At 37.1% G+C, this 20063-nt stretch overlaps 4 protein-coding genes and 1 pseudogene across 4 annotated transcripts; all 5 read right to left on the reverse strand.

Annotated features, from left to right (window-relative positions):
* Positions 1–414: 414 nt before the first annotated feature.
* On the reverse strand, positions 415–2139 carry LOC111224386 (annotated as a pseudogene).
* A 2884-nt stretch (positions 2140–5023) lies between these two features.
* On the reverse strand, positions 5024–6132 carry LOC111224387 (olfactory receptor 4C3-like). Its single transcript, XM_022748856.1, has 2 exons — positions 5980–6132; positions 5024–5818 (listed from the first exon to the last, which is right to left on the reverse strand). Exons 1-2 carry the CDS (start codon positions 6130–6132, stop codon positions 5024–5026), a joined length of 948 nt encoding a protein of 315 aa, XP_022604577.1.
* A 1501-nt stretch (positions 6133–7633) lies between these two features.
* Positions 7634–9576, reverse strand: LOC111224388 (olfactory receptor 51B2-like). The gene is made up of 3 exons (XM_022748857.1): positions 9449–9576; positions 8583–8766; positions 7634–8410 (listed from the first exon to the last, which is right to left on the reverse strand). Exons 1-3 carry the CDS (start codon positions 9574–9576, stop codon positions 7634–7636), a joined length of 1089 nt encoding a protein of 362 aa, XP_022604578.1.
* A 4005-nt stretch (positions 9577–13581) lies between these two features.
* On the reverse strand, positions 13582–14704 carry LOC111224389 (olfactory receptor 52A5-like). Its single transcript, XM_022748858.1, has 2 exons — positions 14549–14704; positions 13582–14376 (listed from the first exon to the last, which is right to left on the reverse strand). The coding sequence occupies exons 1-2, from the start codon at positions 14702–14704 to the stop codon at positions 13582–13584; spliced, it is 951 nt and encodes a 316-aa protein (XP_022604579.1).
* Positions 14705–17173: 2469 nt separating this feature from the next.
* On the reverse strand, positions 17174–18946 carry LOC111224391 (olfactory receptor 52E8-like). The gene is made up of 2 exons (XM_022748859.1): positions 18791–18946; positions 17174–17947 (listed from the first exon to the last, which is right to left on the reverse strand). Exons 1-2 carry the CDS (start codon positions 18944–18946, stop codon positions 17174–17176), a joined length of 930 nt encoding a protein of 309 aa, XP_022604580.1.
* Between the last annotated feature and the right edge of the window lie 1117 nt (positions 18947–20063).

Here is a 20063-nt window from a genome sequence, read left to right on the forward strand (position 1 = left end):
CTCTGCCTGGAGCAGTCTGTGGTCCCCCACATGCCTCAAAAGGTTTGACTGTTGTCCCTGTACCCACAAACACTCAAGGCAGACATCTTGTCAGATGATCCTTTATAAACACTTTGAAACAGGACTTAGTTGATTTTCTTTCCATCATCCCCCTCAGTGTTTACTGGAGAAAAAAAAGTGTCATAGCAAAGCGTCTGAATACTTATGTCAAAGTGATTTTTCAGTTTTTCCTTTTTAAATAAATTTGCAAAAAATTCTAAAGTTCTGTTTTCACTCACTTCACTTTATGGGGTAATTAGAGTAGATTTCTGAGGGAAAAATGTTGCATAACGCTGCAAAAAAATAAAATGTGAAAAAAGTGAAGGGGTCTGACCACAACCACACGTCAGATTTTGGTTGGACACTGAGCAACTATCACTGCTGTCTCATAGACGACGTCATGTTCGGCTTGGTGACATTTTCTGGGTGGCTGCTTGTGCTCACTTTACAAAGCAGGTACCTTCTCACATATCTCCTGAAGGTCTGGTCTCGCAGTCCGTAAACGATGGGGCTAACGAACCGAGGCAGGATCTGGACAATGACGTAACAGGCAAAGCGTACGGACAAGTGTTGTTTGGGCAATAAGTAGAGTAGACCTTGTTGAAACATGGGTCTCACATAAGTAAGCATGCACAACAGCAACTGAAAACCATGGAGGAGAATAGTGTTTCTGGCTTTTTTAAAGTCTGCAGTTGCTCCCTTGGCTGCAAACAGAATCCTAAAGTAAGTGTAAAAGAGTATGAGCCAAACCAAGACAAGACAAACAATGTGTGACGCTTCCCTCTTCTTCAGGCTGTAGATGCTTCTGAACACAGTATATCTGGTACATAACACTCTGGAGTGAAAGAAGTGCAGAGGCTCTGTGGCCAGGAGGATGAAGAGGTCTGGTAGGATAGAGAGTGCACTGACAACCCAGATCAAACCAATCAGGATGTAGGTTTTTTTGACAGTGCAGATCAGGCCGTGACGGAGGGGGATGCAGATGGCGATGTAGCACTCGACTGCCATTCCAGCCAGGTTTAGTGGGGTGTTGAGGGTGGTGAGGATGGTGATGATCAGCAGGATGAGGCAGAAAGGGACATTGATTGAATACAGGGTGTAGCTGATGACGTGGAGAAGAGTGGACAGGGCCAGCTGTGTCATGTCATTTATCACCAGGTGGATGAACAGAATGTAACGAGGGCTCGAACTTAAAATCTGTTAAGCATAAAGGAAATTAATCAAGCAAACGAATGAAGCATTACATGAATGAAAAACGGATTAATTACCACAGTGGCCAGGTTTGAGTCCGACCATGGCCCTTAACTGAATGTCATCCCCTCTCTTTCTGCCAACTTTCCAATTCCTCTCTCTCACTGTAATAAATTGCAAAATGCCCAAAAAAATAACTTAAAAAGAAAAAGATGAGAAAAGCATACTATGCAGTGAAATATAATTGACTCACAACAAGTAACAATAATAAACTTCATAACTCAAATATTTGAATTACTTTTGTAATGATAACATCAAATTTTTCCAAAATCTATGACCAATAGAAGAAAACTTCCCTTCCGGTCAGAAGTGGAAGTTTTTCAATACACAACAGCACATTTAGAAATCTGATCAAATCTGATGATAAAAAAAAAATCACAGGTTTAAAGACAGGCTTTTAATGAATATGATTGACTGATATTATCCAGTGGTGCCAATACATGTAGTTTTTTTGTCTTTTCAAACTTCTTTTTTTTTAACACTTAATTACTATGCTGTTGTCCTAGATATTTAAATGAGGCACAGAGAATCATTTACTGGATGTCCCAAACCGATTTGGTAAAGGCAACATTTTAAGTTATTGTTATGTAATTTTTTTAATAGCATCTTTGAATTCTCCTCTTCTGCTGGTCCTAATTCCTATTTTGTACATGCACATGCTTTATATAAAAACAATGCCTGGACCATCAGACCTGGTGCTTTCTGAAGGTGTGGACCAGAGTACCATTGACGTAGTTAATGGAGATGCAGAGGGCTGTGGACAGTCACATTTTTGGTAACAGCTGCAGTGAAGGTGTCCCGCTGTCTCCAGCTGCAGTAAAAGTGCCATTGACAGATGACAAATTTCATGTCTGAAATGCGCAGAATCCTCCCTGTCTGAAAGAAGCACACATTATATCTGTCTACACCAAATATCTGTCACAATGAATCTAAAGCCCAGAAGAAGTGCATGATAGATAAATGCATATGACACAGAAGCAAGACAATATAATGATATACCAAGTGACACAGTCATGCAGTATCAGTTCAATGCAATAATAGCAGTCAGCATGAAAAGAATGCTCATACCCAGTAGGTGGTCACATAACACTAATCTGTTGTGGATGTTGATGCAAGGAGTTTATATAGGTTGATAAGATGTCATTTGAGATTATTGGTTGTGTAGTTGTGTTCATTTTGGCATGTGTGTATCTTAAAGGAACAGTTTTATGTTTTGGGAAATATGCTCATTTGCTTTCTTTCCAAGAATGAGATGAATATTGATATTGAATATATATCAGTTTAAATTTTGCAATCAATATTTTTATAATGACTATGTATCAACTGATAATGTGAAAACAGTGTGAAAAGTGTCTCTGGTAATGATGAACCTACAGAAAATTATCAGATGAATATTTTGCGTTACAGCTTTATAGTGAGTTTCATCTCATTGTTTTCATTTTCTGTTCCACAACTTTACTGATCTGGTTCACTCTCATAGTGTCATTTTCAGCCACAGCATGCAGATGTTTTTAAAGAAAACATCTGTAAAAAACCACTGGCCACAGTTAGAGACCAGCTGATGAACATAGTGGAGCATTTAGCAGCTAAACAGCCAGATATTTGATTTGATTTGTGAGCAGTCATTATGTTAAGCTTGGCCAACCAAATCCTGACAACAGGGCTATACTTAATCCACATACTTAAGATTTGTGGCAGTCTTCTCATTTCCTTCTCAGACAGAAAACAAATAAACTTATTTCATGAAAAATGTTGAACTAACTATTTTAAACCAGTGCTGAAACTAAGGATGGATGAAAACTGGTGCTAAAGCTGCATTCATCCTTTTGTAGGCACTTGAGGACAGCAGACCAGGAGCAACATCAGCGTTCACCTGGAGCCACGTAACCTGATGAATGTAAGTCCAACGCTCCCCCTTCTTCTAATCTGACTTTTGTGTACTGATGAGTGGTGGGCTGGTACAAACAATGGGTTGAACAGAGCAATGTTGTTAGCAGTACGAATAAATGGGGATGAGGCACTTGAGGATTTGGAATTAGATCAGTCTAATTTCCTCAACACAAAGCCAATAATGCACATGTTACACACCAATTTAGTTCAGAGAGAAGTAATAGCAGGAGATTCAAACTATTTATGGTTGCGCACAACCTCAGAAATTACATGTAGCCACCTCTGTGTGGGCCCACCACCTGCAGGGACAGGCATCAGGTTGAGATGCAATATAAGTTGGGTGGCAGGCCAGGTCATCGGCCAAACTCCTGGACTCTATCCTTTTCCGGGATTGCTGGGGTGAGAGGCGTCGGGTGGGTGTGGGGAAACTCACAAGCCCTCACTAAGCACTGCTGTGTTGGGGTTCTCTCCAGAGAATGTGAGGGTTGCCTATATGCGACTAGAAAGCCGCTGAGGGGAAGGCTCTGACTGTTTTCATATGCACTTAACAGCAGTTTGGAGTATTCTGCCTTTTTATAGTCAGTAGGTGGGGTCCTAGAAATGTGACCATCTAAGGAATCTATAGTTGTGTGAGCTATCAACTTTTAGCCCCATGGTGGTGAATTACATGGTGAGGGAGGTTGCTGGCCATAAAGTGAGGTATAAAAGATGTGAGGGAAGTAACCTCATGTGTAATCCACATCCCTAGAGGAAAATCATCTAGGTGACTGTTCAAACCTGTTGAGTTTGCTGCACACAGTATATGTATGCACTGACTGAAAGGAACAGGTTTAAGCACAATAGCACTGCACACTTTCACCATAGCTATTGTGCACTGGAGGTTTCTAGTCTAATTTCAAGCCTGTTCAAAATAACGTAGGTCAATACAACAGCACTAACTGAAGCTTTAAAAAGTTCAGACACAAATGATTATAAGCTTTGCAAATATATTCTTTATTTCAGGCTATAGTATGAGATTGTTTTGATTTTCAGGTGTTCTTTTTATTATGTCTACCTTGTATATTTCACTCTATTCAAATTACTCCTGGCTGAGCCACTTTAACATTGTATGTGGTGTAGAGTATTGATATTTTTATATCATAAAGAACTATGTGTGAGTATGGGAAATTACTGCTGAATCAGAACAGGGGAAAATGAGTTTGTTGAGATCAGATGGAGTGTGAAGTGAAGGGAAAATTATGTGTATTAGTTTTGTATTTCAACTGCTGATGCTTGTTAATTGTTTGAGCTGCACTATGCAGAATCATATATGTACACATTAAAAGGAAGTTTTCACAATTATCAATCAATATGGAACTTACACAAATGTGATTTGGAAAACTGAAGCCTGCAAGTCACAAACACTGAGAATGGACTTTTCAGGTAGGTAGGAAACCTCGTTTCCAGCAGTTAAACCTTTAAAACAAAAAATATTTGCTTATTCAAAGGTTCTGAAAGAAGGAGAATATTTAATTTTAAGAATTTTTAACAGTCATTGAACAATTATTGTGGAAAATATATAGTATGTATTATACACAAATTGTTATTCCTAGGAGAGTTTATTTGTTTTAGAACATCTCTTGAGGGGATCTCAGTAACCAGTAAAAAATAATTACTGCTTTATTTGTTTAAAGGGCTAGACCAGGGATAAGATTATATAAGAGATTATATAAGTACACATACTGACAAAAGCACAGCAGTCACTCTCTTAATGTGTCTGCTAGTATTTAATGTATTTAAAACAAATTCTATTTCCTTTAATATGGAAAACTTAAAACTTAGCAGGAGCAACTCAAACTGGACTTTACAGTGGCCTCACAAATTTTTGTGGATGAGTGTTAACACTTGTACAGAACAGATGTCTTTTCAGGTACTTCCTGAAAGTTTTGTCTCGTAGCCCATAAACAACAGGACTGATGAGTCGAGGCAGAACCTGAACAAATATTGAGATAGCAAAGCGAACGGCCAGTACCCCTTTCGGGAACAAATATGTCAGACTTTCTATCATAAGATGAAAAACATAGGTAAGCATACACAACAGCAGCTGGAAGCCATGGAGGAGGACAGTGTTCCTTGCTTTCTTGGTGTCTGTAGAAGCTGCTTGTGCAGCGAAAAGGATCCTGAAGTATGTATATAAAAGAGTGAGCCAAACAATGACCAAAAACACAGTGTTGGATATATCTCTCTTCTCTCTGAGATAGGGGTTTCTGAAAATATTTTCTCTCAGGCAAAACACTCTGGATTGAAAGAATTCCATAGATTCTGTGGCCAAGGCGACAAATAAATCTGGTAGGATTGAGAGTGTACTTAGCACCCAAATCAGGCCGATCACAACATATGTTTTCTTGACTGTACAGATCTGGGTGTGGCGTAGGGGGAAGCAAATGGCAATGTAACACTCTACTGCCATGACAGCTAGTGTTAGAGGATTGTTTAGATTTGCAAATATAGCTATCATTAGCAAAATTATACATAAGGAGACATTTAGAGTGAACACAATGTAACTCAGGACTTGAATGAGGGTGAAAATGGTCAGCAGGATTATATCATTGATTACCAGATGGATGTACAGGATGTAGCGAGGGTTCATATTGAAAACCTGTGGGGATGGACAGAAATAAAAAGAAGAGACACGGTGCCAATGATTATAGGAGAATATATCACAGTTAGACTGTGTGGTGCTAACTAATAAATGGATGAAATTGATTCACACTTATGCATACATGTAAATTGGTTCCTAGACATAGATAAGACTCAGACCTGATGTTTTTTGAATGTGTGTATCAGGGCACTGTTGATATAGTTAATGGAGATGCAGAGAACCACAGTAATCACATTCTTAACTACGGCTGTTTGTAAAGTGTCCCGATAGACAGGTGTTGTGAAATTTCTTCCAGTGTTTGAAAGGCTCATGATACTGACCGGATCCTCCAAAGCTGTTTCACCAGGGACAATTAGAGAAGAGGAGAATAGAGTGTTATTGATCAGCAGGTCAGCTTCTTTGCATGAAGTTTTTACATGAATCTATGAAATGGACATTTTTCAAGTTAAGCATTTTGACTTGTCATAGCAGAAAAAGACATTAATGATGTCTCTGCTGCATTAAGTGTAAGTAAGTCATCCCAGTGAGCCCGCACACACAAAACCAGCACCCTGAAACAAGACACCTAAATAGAAGGCAGCTGTTATTATATCAGTGGATTCCCTGCTATTACATGTAGAAAAAATTAGCTTTTATTGTTGGAACCAAAACAAAAACACTTAAAAATAATTGAGACTAAAAAACTCTGAGCACACAATTCATAACATTGATGCTAACAAGGTTCGAACCATATTAATGAACCGTATAACATTATTATCTTGAATATCATTTAATTCTGAAGTCAAGAGCATCTGTCTAAAATGTACTGTACAACATGAGCCACACACAAAATAATAGTAGTCAAATAAAAAAGGTCAATAATTAATATGTTGTTTCTTTATACACAGAGAAAACAGAGAAAGAATTGACACCCACCTTGGTGTTAGTCATATATGACAATACATACATACAGCATACAGTAAGTCTGATGTCTTTGAAATTACTTAATATATAGTAGTTAATGCAAATGTCCTGGGATCAAGAGCAGTAATGGGTATTGAGTGAGTGAGTGAGTGAGTGTGTGTGTGTGTGTGTGTGTGTGTGTGTGTGTGTGTGTGTGTGTGTGTGTGTGTGTGTGTGTGTGTGTGTGTGTGTGTGTGTGTGTGTGTGTGTGTGTGCGCGCTTGTATTACTAATGTTCTGGGGACCTACAGTAAATCTGTTTATACAGTCACATTGTGGGAACTTTTTTCCTTTTTTCCTTTTGGGGACTGTAAAATAAATCATGACATTTTAGTGTGAGGACTTGGTTTAAATTCAGGGTAAAGTTAATATGTTAACATATTTTTAATTGTGAAGCACTGCAAAACAGCCAGATATAACATAAGTGGAAAAATTATTTTATTTTTCTTTAAAAGAGGCAGACTCTAAACATTACTTGAATTTCATTGCATTTATTGCAAAATGCTTGTATGACCACTGTACTATATACTGTATGTATACTGTACAAGATATATCATTCCAATGTAGAATAAGTAGAGACATAAATAATTACATGAATAGGCGATTCTGCATCAGAAGCCTGCAACATGAAGATGATGGTGCATGTTTAGATTATTAATTACAACTGCAACTGCAGTTTGGAAAAATTTAAAATTTCATAATTCATTGAATTTGCAGATTGTATTGCTTGTGGTGTTTAATATAGCACAGGGACAGTATTTAAATTTGTCAAACCACAATGTTGTGTACTTGGTGTGTACAGTGGGGACTTTTACACTGAAAAGTCAGAAAGTGTTTGTTCTCGGTTCATTTACAACTGGAAATGCTTTGTTTAGTCTGTACATAGCAGATACTTTTTCAAGTGCTGTCTAAATGTCTTGTCTCGTAGCCCATACACCATAGGACTGACAAACCTGGGGAGCATCTGGATCATAATATAACAAACAAAGACTACATGTACATAATGTTTAGGGAACCAGTACAACAGACCCTTTTTTAACACATGGGCTACATAGGTTAGCATACACAACAGTAGCTGAAAGCCATGAAGCAGGATCGTATTCCTGGCTTTCTTTGCATCTCCATCTCTAGATTTAGCCTCTTTAGCCTCTTTAGCAGCAAAGAAGATCTTGAAGTAAGTAAAGAAGAGCGTGAGCCAAACAATAATTAGGGAAATGATGTAGGAAACATCCCTCTTTTTTAAACTTATTGGGTGGGAGAACAGGTTATCCCTCTCACAAAAAATTGTGGAATAAAATAACTGCACAGGTTCTGTTGCCACAACAATAAACACATCTGGCAGGGTCGAAACTGCACTCATGGCCCAGATCCAAGCAATCAGAGTGTATGTTCTTTTGATGGTGCAGAACTCAGCGTGTCGCAGTGGTAAACAAATAGCGATGTAGCACTCCACTGCCATGACAGCTAAATTTAATGGAGTGTTGAGGGTGGTGAAGACAGCAAAGGTAATGATGAGGCAACAGAAGGAAGTATTAATTTTATAGAAGACATAACTAAAGACAAACAGGCTGATTGTTGTTGTAAGCTGGATCATATCATTCAAGACCAGGTGGATGAATAGGATGTAACGAGGATTCACATAAAATACCTGAAAGGGAGGAGAAGAAAAGAAAGGAATGGGTCAATTAAAGCATCTCATGTTTGTTACATCTTTCTTCTGCCAATAATCACTGATAGTTGAATAAATAATGATCACAATAATAATAATATCAACAATAATTTTGATAATGATAATAAACACAATAAGAAAGGGTTCTGACCTGGTGTTTTCTGAAGGTATGAATCAGTGTACCATTGATGTAGTTGATGGTAAGGCCAAGAGCCAGAACAATCACATTTTTGGCTACAGCTGTGCTCAAAGAGTCTCGATAACTCAGACCGCTCGACACATTATAGTTATAAGATGAGGAATTCATGGAGACAATTTGAGGATCCTGTGAGCCTCTGTTACAGGGGAACATTTAAAAATACTTCAATGTTATGTTCAAATTTGTATTGCAAATTTAAACTTTTCATGTGTTCTTAGTATGGAGTTATTTTTTATTTTTCCCACTATTGCAATAACACCATGACAACTATTCAAGACAACTATTCACAGAGAATAAAGTAAATGTAAAACAAATCAACTTATCTTTACTTTTTATAGTGAAAGTGTTCATCCTTAAATGTATCCATCCAAAAACTATACAGTACCTACTAGGGTTGTCACGATACCAAATTTCTGTTTCGATACCGATACCAATATGTATTTCGATACTTTTCGATACTAAAAGTAAAGTAGTAAAAAGTAAAAAATATTTCATTATATTATGCATTGCCTTAATGGGTTATTTAAATATTTAAATATTTTAAGAATGTAATTTAATTTTTAAAAATATATTTTTTAATGTATCTATTAACCATGGACATGTTTTAGCTCTCTGTATGCAGGCTACTGTAGGTTTACTACTGGGCTGGGAGGGGCTTTGTACTTCTTTCATTGACATTACAGTGCAGTGAACTGGTGAACAACATTATCACCTGTCGTTCTTGGCTGAAGTCGCGGAACAAGTCCGTATGGTTGTTCTTTAAATGTTTCGACAGGTTTGAAGTGTTGCCTCCTTTTGCGAGACACACTTTGTAGCACCGCTTGCACTGCGGTGCTTCTGGGTTCAGTGGCTCGCCTTTCTCGTTCAGTTTGAACCTGAAATATTTCCACACCGTACTTCGGGCCCCCATTTTGTCCACAAGTACGGGCTTTTCTACAGCTGCCATCTCTATCTACTGTATTTTCTTCAACCCAGTCTGTCTGTCTAAGACCCGATTTGTCGTTTCTCTCTCCTCCTCAGTCTAAACATGCGAGTGTGCGTTGGAGGCGGCTTACATCTGCTCGGGCAACTACGTCACACTCGCTGGCCTCGTTGTGCTTAAAGAGACAGGCTCCAATTTACCAATTCATTTCCTCCTTATAAAACAAAATAAAAGTACTGTTTGTTTTTAAATGCTGGTATAGTACCGTTTTCAAAACTCAAGTATTGCGGTACTATACTGGTACCGGTATACCGTGCAACCCTAGTACCTACACAGTATATTTACATAACGATATTTGCACAGGCCTTAAATATATATCAACATTGATAACATACAGCAATCATGATGCAAAATTATCGTTTTTAAAAAATATAAGAATTAACAGCTATTTTCCTTTTTTTCTTTTCAGACGAATAGTTTTTCTCTTGGTGAAATAAATGTTACCGTCTAAAGTAGCGGTTGAATTGCATTAGAGATATAAACAGTTTAGGACTGTTCAGGAAGTGCTGTAATGGAGCACTTAATGCATATACAGTTAAACAGGGTTGCAGTGGTATAAACAACATAGTAATAAATACAATAATGCACCAATACAGTCTGATAACAAAAACTTTCCTACCTGAGATAGTGCTCTTCACTATGCACTTTCACCAGACATGAAATGAGTTTGAAATGAGTTTGATGGCTTTATATAAGGAGAGTGATGCAGAATGTCAGAGATGATGTCATTCTAATATCTGCCCCACTTCACCACCTGTCATAATTATACATAAAAAAATACAGGCTTTCCCACAAAGCTATGGACTTTCACAACCAGATGCTTTAACTAAGTGCAGCTGATCCACTTAAATCATCAGTTTTGGGCAGAAACTGGAGGACTGTTTTCTAATTCATCTACACCCAATGTGTGAACACGGCATCAGCCTGATATCTTCATTCAAATCTAATAACTTTAAGGTTTGAGTTTGTGGCTAAGCAATAGAAACTGTGAATAAATGGGTTTTGTTCTCCATTCTGCTTTCAAATAAATGCACTGCTACTCACAGCTGAGGATCTGCCAATAGAGGTGTGGAAGAACATGATGTGTGAGAAGCTAAGCAAACGGTACAAGGACAGAGTCGTATCTACAACAACACAACTCCAGAGTTATGTGGCAGGGATTAATCACTCCAAAAGCAAATCAATCCCCATGGGCTCCCATGTTAAAATGTCTTTTACCGAACTATATGACTTTACAGCAGAAATAAACATGTTTACAGCCGGGTCAAATAACAGTTTTAAAAACATGGGAATTACAGCAATTTTACTTTCTTTTCTTTTCAGATGAACGGTTTTGCTTTTGTCGAAAGAAGTTATGTATACCATCTAGCATAGTTCTTTAATTATATTAGAGATAAGTTCTGTTTAGGAGATAAAAAAAGTAATCATTGTTATAGAACAAGTGCTGTGGTGGAACAGTATATGCATATAAAGTTAAACAGGAGTGCAGTGCTGTATAAATAATAATAATTAAAAAAATTATGAACTAATACAGTCTGATAACATCAAAAACTTTCCTACCTCAGATAGTGCACCTCAGTCTGCATTTTCATGTCACTTGAAATGAGTCTAAAGTCAGTTTGATGGCTTTATATTAAGGAGGGTGAATCTTTAATGCAGAATGTCAGAAATGATGTCATTGTGAAATCCAGCTGTGTATGAGTGTGCATGGCTTGGTGATAAATAAAAAAAAAAAACCTCCTTATACTCATAACTTATTTGTGCATAAACTAGTATTGAACTTCCTCCTCCTTGTAAACTTATTTCCCTGTTATAAAATTATAAGCCAAAAGAGGCAACCAAAAGTCTAAAACTGTATACAGGGCTGGGCAATATATTAAATAAATAAATGAAAATAATGATAGATTTTCTTCTCATACTTGGTGATGATTTGCTCTTCCTGTAGATTCTCTCCTGCACAAATGCAAAAACTGTGTAACATGAAACATCTATAATTTTTAACGTTGTTAAAGAAAAGAAAAATCAAAACAGCACCAACTACCAAGTTGTAACATTATGCTTATTTAAAAACAAATACATGCTGTCCCATACAACTTTGGACCGTCGCTGCCAGATGTTTTAACTAATTACAGCTGATCCACATGGAACAGGCAGGAACTGAAAGACTTCTCACTATTTCATCTGCATCCAATGTGAAACCACAACTTCAGCCTGATATCTTTATTCAAGTCTGTTGACTTTAAAAGTTGAGATTGTGGCTGCAATAGAAACCATGGATAAATGGGTCACTCCTTCTGCTTTGAATAAACGTATAATAATAAATAAATAATAAATAATAAAAAACTGTGCTGTTTCTGTAGTAACGACTTTAGACAAGACAGCTTGTAAAAACAATGTAGTAAAGACTAGGCTGAAGCTTGGTTGGTGCAACCATCGTAAAGTCTATCCTGAAGACTGTTAACAAAGACTGACTGGCTCTGCACCCATCTGCTTGAATTCAATCATGCAAGCTTATGTTACTTCTCAGCCACTGCATTCCTCCAAAGAATGTCATCTGGCTTTGCCATCCCTGCAAACAAGGCAATCGCAGTCCAGATTGTTCTTGTCTGTGGTTCCCAGATGGTGGAACAAGCTACCAAAAGCTTGCAGAGTAGGGTGTCCCTCTTTATCTTCAAGAATCTCTTGAAGACTCTTTTCTTCTGAGAGCACCTCCTCTCCTAACACCTGTAACATGCCTAACTAGCACTTACTATGCGCTTGAGGTGCACTTGTTATCCTGATCTCCTTGTAATTATTGAATCATGTAGTGCTTAATACTTAGACCAAGGTCTCCTACTCCACTTAAGTGTGAGTGTTATCCTTCATTTCTAAGTTAGTTGGGATAAAATCATCTGCCAAATGAGTAAATGTAATGTAATGCTCAGGCGCTGTGGTGTGTCTTGTGTGGTTTTCCTGTTGTGTCCAAACCAAGGAGCAACCATAGGCTGAAAAATGAAGCCAACACGACAGTACCAAAAACTCCAGTTCTTCCAATGGCCACTTGAGGAATCCCCATAGACTCCCATGTTAAAATCTCCAACTTAACAACTTTATGTTTACAGCCTGGTATAACAAACTGTTTTGGTCTCTATAGCTAATATTGTCCTTCATAACAACTCTACGGGGTGAATTTTTTATATAACTCACCTGTGTAAATTTTATTAATGCTTAAAGTCCTGCGTAATCGCGTGTGTCCGAAGACTGTTTTCTGCGCTTATTGCTCCTGTTGTCCAGCCTTGCAGGTAAAGTTGGTAGTACTGCTCTACATACCACTGTCGCCTTCCTCCACACAGGTGTCCTGTGTTTTCCATTTTAGTAGCCTCACACGCTTCCTTCGACATTATGGCTGTGGTGAAACTTATATTAGGTGACTGACTTAAAGAAGAAAAAAATAAACATCTCAGGAAATTGAGTTTTCCTTTAGCATCACGGGTGAACTGACTCATGACTGTGATTGGGGGAAACGCTGTCAGTGACCTGAATTGGCAAGTGACCGGCCAATCAACTTGCCTGACGTATATTTTTACTGGCCCTGGGCCATTGGGTAATTGCTTACACTGAACTCTGCTCAGAGTGTGAAGAACAAAAAATGTGTATTTGTCCAGTCTGTGAATATAAATATAAAATGGAAAAACTTTTTCTTTTAATAGTCAATCTCCAAACATTTCTTGTATGTCATTCCATTTATTGCAAAATCATTGTATCACCACTGTATCATATACTGTATGTATAAGTAGAGATAAATAATTTAAAAGAAAAAAAAACATAGTGCAGGGACAGTATCTGAATTCATCAAACCACAATGTTGTGAACTTACACTGAAAAGTCAGAATGTATTTGTTCTTAGTTTATGTACAATGGAAATGCTTTGTTTAAACTGTATGTATCTAGTTGGTTTATCTTGTGCAGCAACATGAATTTCACTGTAGCTCATGGTTTGATGCTCGGCCTCACTGTACATAGCAGATACTTTTTCAAGTGCTGTCTAAATGTCTTGTCTCGTAGCCCATACACCATAGGACTGACAAACCTGGGGAGCATCTGGATCATAATATAACAAACAAAGACTACATGTGCAAAATGTTTAGGGAACCAGTACAACAGACCCTTTATTACCTCATGGGCTACATAGGTTAGCATACACAACAGTAGCTGAAAGCCATGAAGCAGGATCGTATTCCTGGCTTTCTTTGCATCTCCATCTCTAGATTTAGCCTCTTTAGCCTCTTTAGCAGCAAAGAAGATCTTGAAGTAAGTAAAGAAGAGCGTGAGCCAAACACCAATTAGGTAAATAATGTAGGAAACATCCCTCTTTTTTAAACTTATTGGGTGGGAGAACAGGTTATCCCTCTCACAAAAAATTGTGGAATAAAATAACTGCACAGGTTCTGTTGCCACAACAATAAACACATCTGGCAGGGTCGAAACTGCACTCATGGCCCAGATCCAAGCAATCAGAGTGTATGTTCTTTTGATGGTGCAGAACTCAGCGTGTCGCAGTGGTAAACAAATAGCGATGTAGCACTCCACTGCCATGACAGCTAAATTTAATGGAGTGTTGAGGGTGGTGAAGACAGCAAAGGTAATGATGAGGCAACAGAAGGAAGTATTAATTTTATAGAAGACATAACTAAAGACAAACAGGCTGATTGTTGTTGTAAGCTGGATCATATCATTCAAGACCAGGTGGATGAATAGGATGTAACGAGGATTCACATAAAATACCTGAAAGGGAGGAGAAGAAAAGAAAGGAATGGGTCAATTAAAGCATCTCATGTTTGTTACATCTTTCTTCTGCCAATAATCACTGATAGTTGAATAAATAATGATCACAATAATAATAATATCAACAATAATTTTGATAATGATAATAAACACAATAAGAAAGGGTTCTGACCTGGTGTTTTCTGAAGGTATGAATCAGTGTACCATTGATGTAGTTGATGGTAAGGCCAAGAGCCAGAACAATCACATTTTTGGCTACAGCTGTGCTCAAAGAGTCTCGATAACTCAGACCGCTCGACACATTATAGTTATAAGATGAGGAATTCATGGAGACAATTTGAGGATCCTGTGAGCCTCTGTTACAGGGGAACATTTAAAAATACTTCAATGTTATGTTCAAATTTGTATTGCAAATTTAAACTTTTCATGTGTTCTTAATATGGAGTTATTTTTTATTTTTCCCACTATTGCAATAACACCATGACAACTATTCAAGACAACTATTCACAGAGAATAAAGTAAATGTAAAACAAATCAACTTATCTTTACTTTTTTATAGTGAAAGTGTTCACCCAAAAACTGTACAGTACCTACACAGTATATTTACATAACGATATTTGCACAGGCCTTAAATATATATCAACATTGATAACATACAGCAATCATGATGCAAAATTATCGTTTTTAAAAAATATAAGAATTAACAGCTATTTTCCTTTTTTTCTTTTCAGACGAATAGTTTTTCTCTTGAATAAAATGTTACCGTCTAAAGTAGCGGTTGAATTGCATTAGAGATATAAACAGTTTAGGACTGTTCAGGAAGTGCTGTAATGGAGCACTTAATGCATATACAGTTAAACAGGATTGCAGTGGTATAAACAACATAAATACAATAATGCACCAATACAGTCTGATAACAAAAACTTTCCTACCTGAGATAGTGCTCTTCACTATGCACTTTCACCAGACATGAAATGAGTTTGAAATGAGTTTGATGGCTTTATATAAGGAGAGTGATGCAGAATGTCAGAGATGATGTCATTCTAATATCTGCCCCACTTCACCACCTGTCATAATTATACATAAAAAAATACAGGCTTTCCCACAAAGCTATGGACTTTCACAACCAGATGCTTTAACTAAGTGCAGCTGATCCACTTAAATCATCAGTTTTGGGCAGAAACTGGAGGACTGTTTTCTAATTCATCTACACCCAATGTGTGAACACGGCATCAGCCTGATATCTTCATTCAAATCTAATAACTTTAAGGTTTGAGTTTGTGGCTAAGCAATAGAAACTGTGAATAAATGGGTTTTGTTCTCCATTCTGCTTTCAAATAAATGCACTGCTACTCACAGCTGAGGATCTGCCAATAGAGGTATTGTCAATTTCCACCTTCATGACAACTGTACAGGGGGTGAATTTTAATATAACTCACTCATTTAAATTGTATTAAGACTTAAAATCACGCACAATTGAGGCTGTGGCTATACTTTGAGTCACAGATGGGTACAGAAGCAGGTTTTTTATTTTTTATTTATATGTGCCGCATTAAAGTAAATACAACTGCCAGTACCACTCTGCATGTTGATCTTTAGTGTGATGTTTACTTAAAATCATTCTTGAGGTCTCACAAATATGTTGAATGTGTTTTCTTACTCATTAATGGTATTAAATGTATATTGCAATAATAATATTATTAAAAAAAATTTGATTAAAACTTATCACCCAGCCCTAGTCCTACCAATGGTTTTATACTAGTCCTATGATACACAGATGGCAATAATATACAGTAATACACCAGCAAAGGCAGTGAAGAGAATGACACACTAGTTTTGTTTTTTCCAAGAAAACCCCACAGAGCAGCTTTAAAATTCCCCTTAATCTAAATGAGTTAGTTGAATGGCCATTGTGTCCCTTTGAAGAAAAAACAATATTTATAGGAGTATAATAATAATTGAGTTTTAGCCCTTGGAAAATGTTTCATCTAATAGTCTGTCCTCCATATAGGAGTACTAAGAGACAGTAGTACTGATGTATCGCTGGGGATTTGTTCTCATGCATGGCAAAGCTATTGAGGAACCCTGACTATGACATATAGTGCTGAAATTAGGTCTTAAAACTAAATTAAACACAGATGAATTTTTAATAAATGAATTTTAATGGAACAATCACATCTCTTTAATGAAAACGTAAATTTAATTAATCCATATTAATTTAAAGAGATGTATGTTTTAGATGAAATGGTTATAATGAAAAAATATTTTCATTGCAAAGAAAACATAGTGGCCAGGTTAATAAAAAATGTCCTTTTTCTCTCTCCATTCATCTTTAAAATTTAACAGCAGAACCATAAACTAAAACCAAAAATTAATAAATAAAAAAGATAATGTCTGGGTGAAGGCAAGGTAGCTGATATTACAGTGAGATTAACTTTACCCTCGATCACTTCAGAGGCCATGACGTCTGTGGCAGAAAAAATTCAAAATCAAATTTTAGCTGGGATCTCTGATCACTGCATTCAATATGATAATAGGTTGTCACTAGTATCAGATGGGGACCATAACAGCCTACAGCAGATACACACTGACACTTATCCGTTATCATCTCGTGAGGCTGGACAGTTTCATCAGACACTTCATACAGTGTAGTGATGGACCATTATTTTACTAATCACAGTCGTCTGGATGAGACTCTAGAGTTAACAATCTGCAAACCCTCTCCTTGATTGTGTGATTCAACCCCATGCTTGTTTTCTGAAGCTGGGCTTAGCATTACCAATTGTTTTGATCTGTTTCATACACTTGGACGCTTGTTTAATGTACACAGATACCTTTTGAAGTACTTCCTGAAAGTCCTGTCTCGTAGCCCGTAGACAATAGGACTAACAAAGCGAGGGAGGATTTGGTTTATAATAAACAAAAGAAATGCTATTGAACTAACGCCTCTTGGGAACAAGTATATGAAAGCTTGAATCAACATAGGCTGCACATAGACCATCATACACAGCAGCACCTGAAAACCATGAAGCAGGATAGTGTTTCTTGCCTTTTTAGCATCTGCATTTGCAGCCTTGGCCACAAACAAAATTCTGAAGTAAGTGTAGAACAGAGTGAGCCAAACCACTACCAGAAACAGTATGTGGGATGTGTCCCTCTTCTTTAGACTGTAGGTGCTCCTAAACACAGTATCCCTGGAACAGTACACTCTTGAATTTAAAAACTCCAGAGGTTCAGTAGCCAGGAGGATGAAGACATCCGGCAGGACAGAAAGTGAACTCATCGCCCAAATTATGCCAATTACAATATATGTTCTTTTGACAGTACATATGTAGTTATAGCGGAGAGGAACGCAGACAGCAATGTAGCACTCTGCTGCCATAAAAGCTAGATTCAGAGGGGTGTTTTGTGTGGTGAAGATGGCCGGCAAGATGAGGAGGCAACAGATGGAGACATAGATGGAGTGGAAGGTGTAGGAGAAAATGAAGAGGGAAATGCTGGTTGTCAGCTGGATCATGTCGTTGAACACCAAGTGGATGAAAAGGATAAAACGTGGGTTCATCTTGAAGATCTGTATTGAACAGCAGAATCAGGGATTAGGGGTTAGATTACAGTATATTACTCATCTCTGCCTACATACAAAAAGCATGTCATTACACTCACCCCAATAGTTCTAACAATAATGACAAAAAAGTATTCCCCTTTTTTGCTTATGGACTTAAGCGTCATGTGTCATCCATATTTATCTTAAACCACTATGACAGTACCATTAAATGCAGTTCCAGAAATATTTGAACGACCCGATCAATTGACTATAACATGATCACACAAAGTGATGTTAAAGTTTATGTGCATGTGTTGCTTACAAAACAACCGAGTGAGAACAGTAGTGTATCTGCAGTGATATGAAGAAACAATGATTTACTAAGTATGAAGCACATTGAGCCTTTACTAGTGGTCATGTGATATTGGTGTTCTTTTGTCAGTCTTGCATGCAGACATCGGTGCATACTCACTAAAAGATAGAAGGGATGGCTGCACTTTAGTAATTTTGTTAAGAAAAGCTATTGAAGGTTCAAACTGAATAATTACTCATCTTTTTTTTCACACTCAGGCTGTCGGCTAAATTCATGTTTAGACCCTTTGGTATTCAAGTTAAGAACATAAAGCAAGTTACAGGTGCTAGAAAATAAAGGGTTAATGCAAAAAAGAATTCCAACATGGTTATAGACTGTTTAAAACCAACTGTTTGTTATAAGAGCAGAAGAAGAGAGGAAAGAAAAGAAGAGAAGGGAGTGGAGAATGGTTTCTATATATATATATATATATATATATATATCATACACATAGTACACTAATATTCCTTCCTTTAACTAATAAACTTTTTGTTTTGTAGCAATACTATTTTACACACATGATGTTTGTTGAATGTGTGGACCATAGTAGCATTGATGTAGCTGATGGTGATGCCGAGGACAACAACAGCCACATTCTTGCCAATAGCCACAACAAATGTGTCCCGGTAATTCAAAGCCATCGTTACATTATTGTCCCCAGGTGTGAAATTCATGTCAGCAGCCGATGAACTTGTCTCAAAAGAAAAGACAGACAACATATAATGACAAAATACTGCAAATATCATTTAGAAACAAACATCCTCACAACCGTGCATACTTGCATATTGAGACTTTGCTTTCATGTTGAATGAATTTAGAAACAGTGAAGTGAAGTAAACAGTTCAATACTGACCTCGGGTGATGGATTCTGATCTGGAGATTAATCTGCCATAACATGACAATTCTGTCTGAAGCAAAGAATATTTATACAGCAGGTTCAGAGAGCATGTGTGCACATTTCTGTCTTGAAACACACCCACAGTGTGTGTGTGACGTAGGTATGTATTTTTTTTAGATGTGTGAACAGTTTAATGAGCTCAGTGAATATTCTTTTGATTTTAAGGGAAGAAATTAAAATACTCCTACTTGCTTTGGAAAACCATTCATTGTTTTGAATCACTTAGATACATTGTTTGTCACCATCCCGTTATTTCTATCCTTTTCCTTCCCTTGGTCTATAAGGGAAGGTAAAAGCTGATTGAACCATGATCAATTGGCTTCTTAAAGAGCAAGCAATAGCAAAGAATAAGAATATAGCAATGACAAGTGAAAAAGAAAATGCTTTATTATTTAACATTTAAACAAAAAGTCTAGGACTCCCTCTCTTTGATCTCTGTTTTTGATCTCTACCATCTCCTGAGGGAAATGTCTGACTCTGTAGCTGCTCTATGCTCCACTATGTTCATTAGCTGGTAGGCTTGGGCCCATATTCATTAATATCAAATATTGTGATATTTCCGACCATTTGCAACATTTTTTAAAATATCGAAATAAAAAAGCAGTTTGTCCCTCATTTCACTGTTTTTCGTATAATAATACAAATATAACTTGAACGACTGTTTCGTGGCAGCATCGCTTATACCTGAAACAAGAATACAAAAATATATATCTCTGAATTATAAAACAACTTAAACATAAAATAAAACAATATAATGATTGTTGTAAAACAAGAAAACAAATTGTTTATTGTTTAAGATAAACAATTTTCTTTATCTGCCCATTTACTAGGTTCACTAAGTTTGACAAAGATCTGTAGGTGTTTAAAATGGAAGGATTGCCACAATTTAATTA

Source organism: Seriola dumerili, unplaced genomic scaffold (genome assembly GCF_002260705.1).
Source record: "Seriola dumerili isolate Sdu_G_001 unplaced genomic scaffold, Sdu_1.0 BDQW01000133.1, whole genome shotgun sequence".
In the NCBI taxonomy this organism is placed as follows: domain Eukaryota; kingdom Metazoa; phylum Chordata; class Actinopteri; order Carangiformes; family Carangidae; genus Seriola; species Seriola dumerili.

What these genes read in the sequence shown, in the direction of transcription:
- LOC111224387 (XM_022748856.1), bottom strand. Translation starts at nt 6,132, where the DNA reads ATGAGCCTTTCAAACACTGGAAGAAATTTCACAACACCTGTCTATCGG. An exon ending in ACACATTCAAAAAACATCAG is followed by an intron (nt 5,819 to 5,979) that starts GTCTGAGTCTTA and finishes CCATCCCCACAG; the next exon opens with GTTTTCAATATGAACCCTCG.
- LOC111224388 (XM_022748857.1), bottom strand. Translation starts at nt 9,576, where the DNA reads ATGGCAGCTGTAGAAAAGCCCGTACTTGTGGACAAAATGGGGGCCCGA. An exon ending in GAAGCACCGCAGTGCAAGCG is followed by an intron (nt 8,767 to 9,448) that starts GTGCTACAAAGT and finishes CCCCTGTAACAG; the next exon opens with AGGCTCACAGGATCCTCAAA. An exon ending in ATACCTTCAGAAAACACCAG is followed by an intron (nt 8,411 to 8,582) that starts GTCAGAACCCTT and finishes CCTCCCTTTCAG; the next exon opens with GTATTTTATGTGAATCCTCG.
- LOC111224389 (XM_022748858.1), bottom strand. Translation starts at nt 14,704, where the DNA reads ATGAATTCCTCATCTTATAACTATAATGTGTCGAGCGGTCTGAGTTAT. An exon ending in ATACCTTCAGAAAACACCAG is followed by an intron (nt 14,377 to 14,548) that starts GTCAGAACCCTT and finishes CCTCCCTTTCAG; the next exon opens with GTATTTTATGTGAATCCTCG.
- LOC111224391 (XM_022748859.1), bottom strand. Translation starts at nt 18,946, where the DNA reads ATGAATTTCACACCTGGGGACAATAATGTAACGATGGCTTTGAATTAC. An exon ending in ACACATTCAACAAACATCAT is followed by an intron (nt 17,948 to 18,790) that starts GTGTGTAAAATA and finishes TGTTCAATACAG; the next exon opens with ATCTTCAAGATGAACCCACG.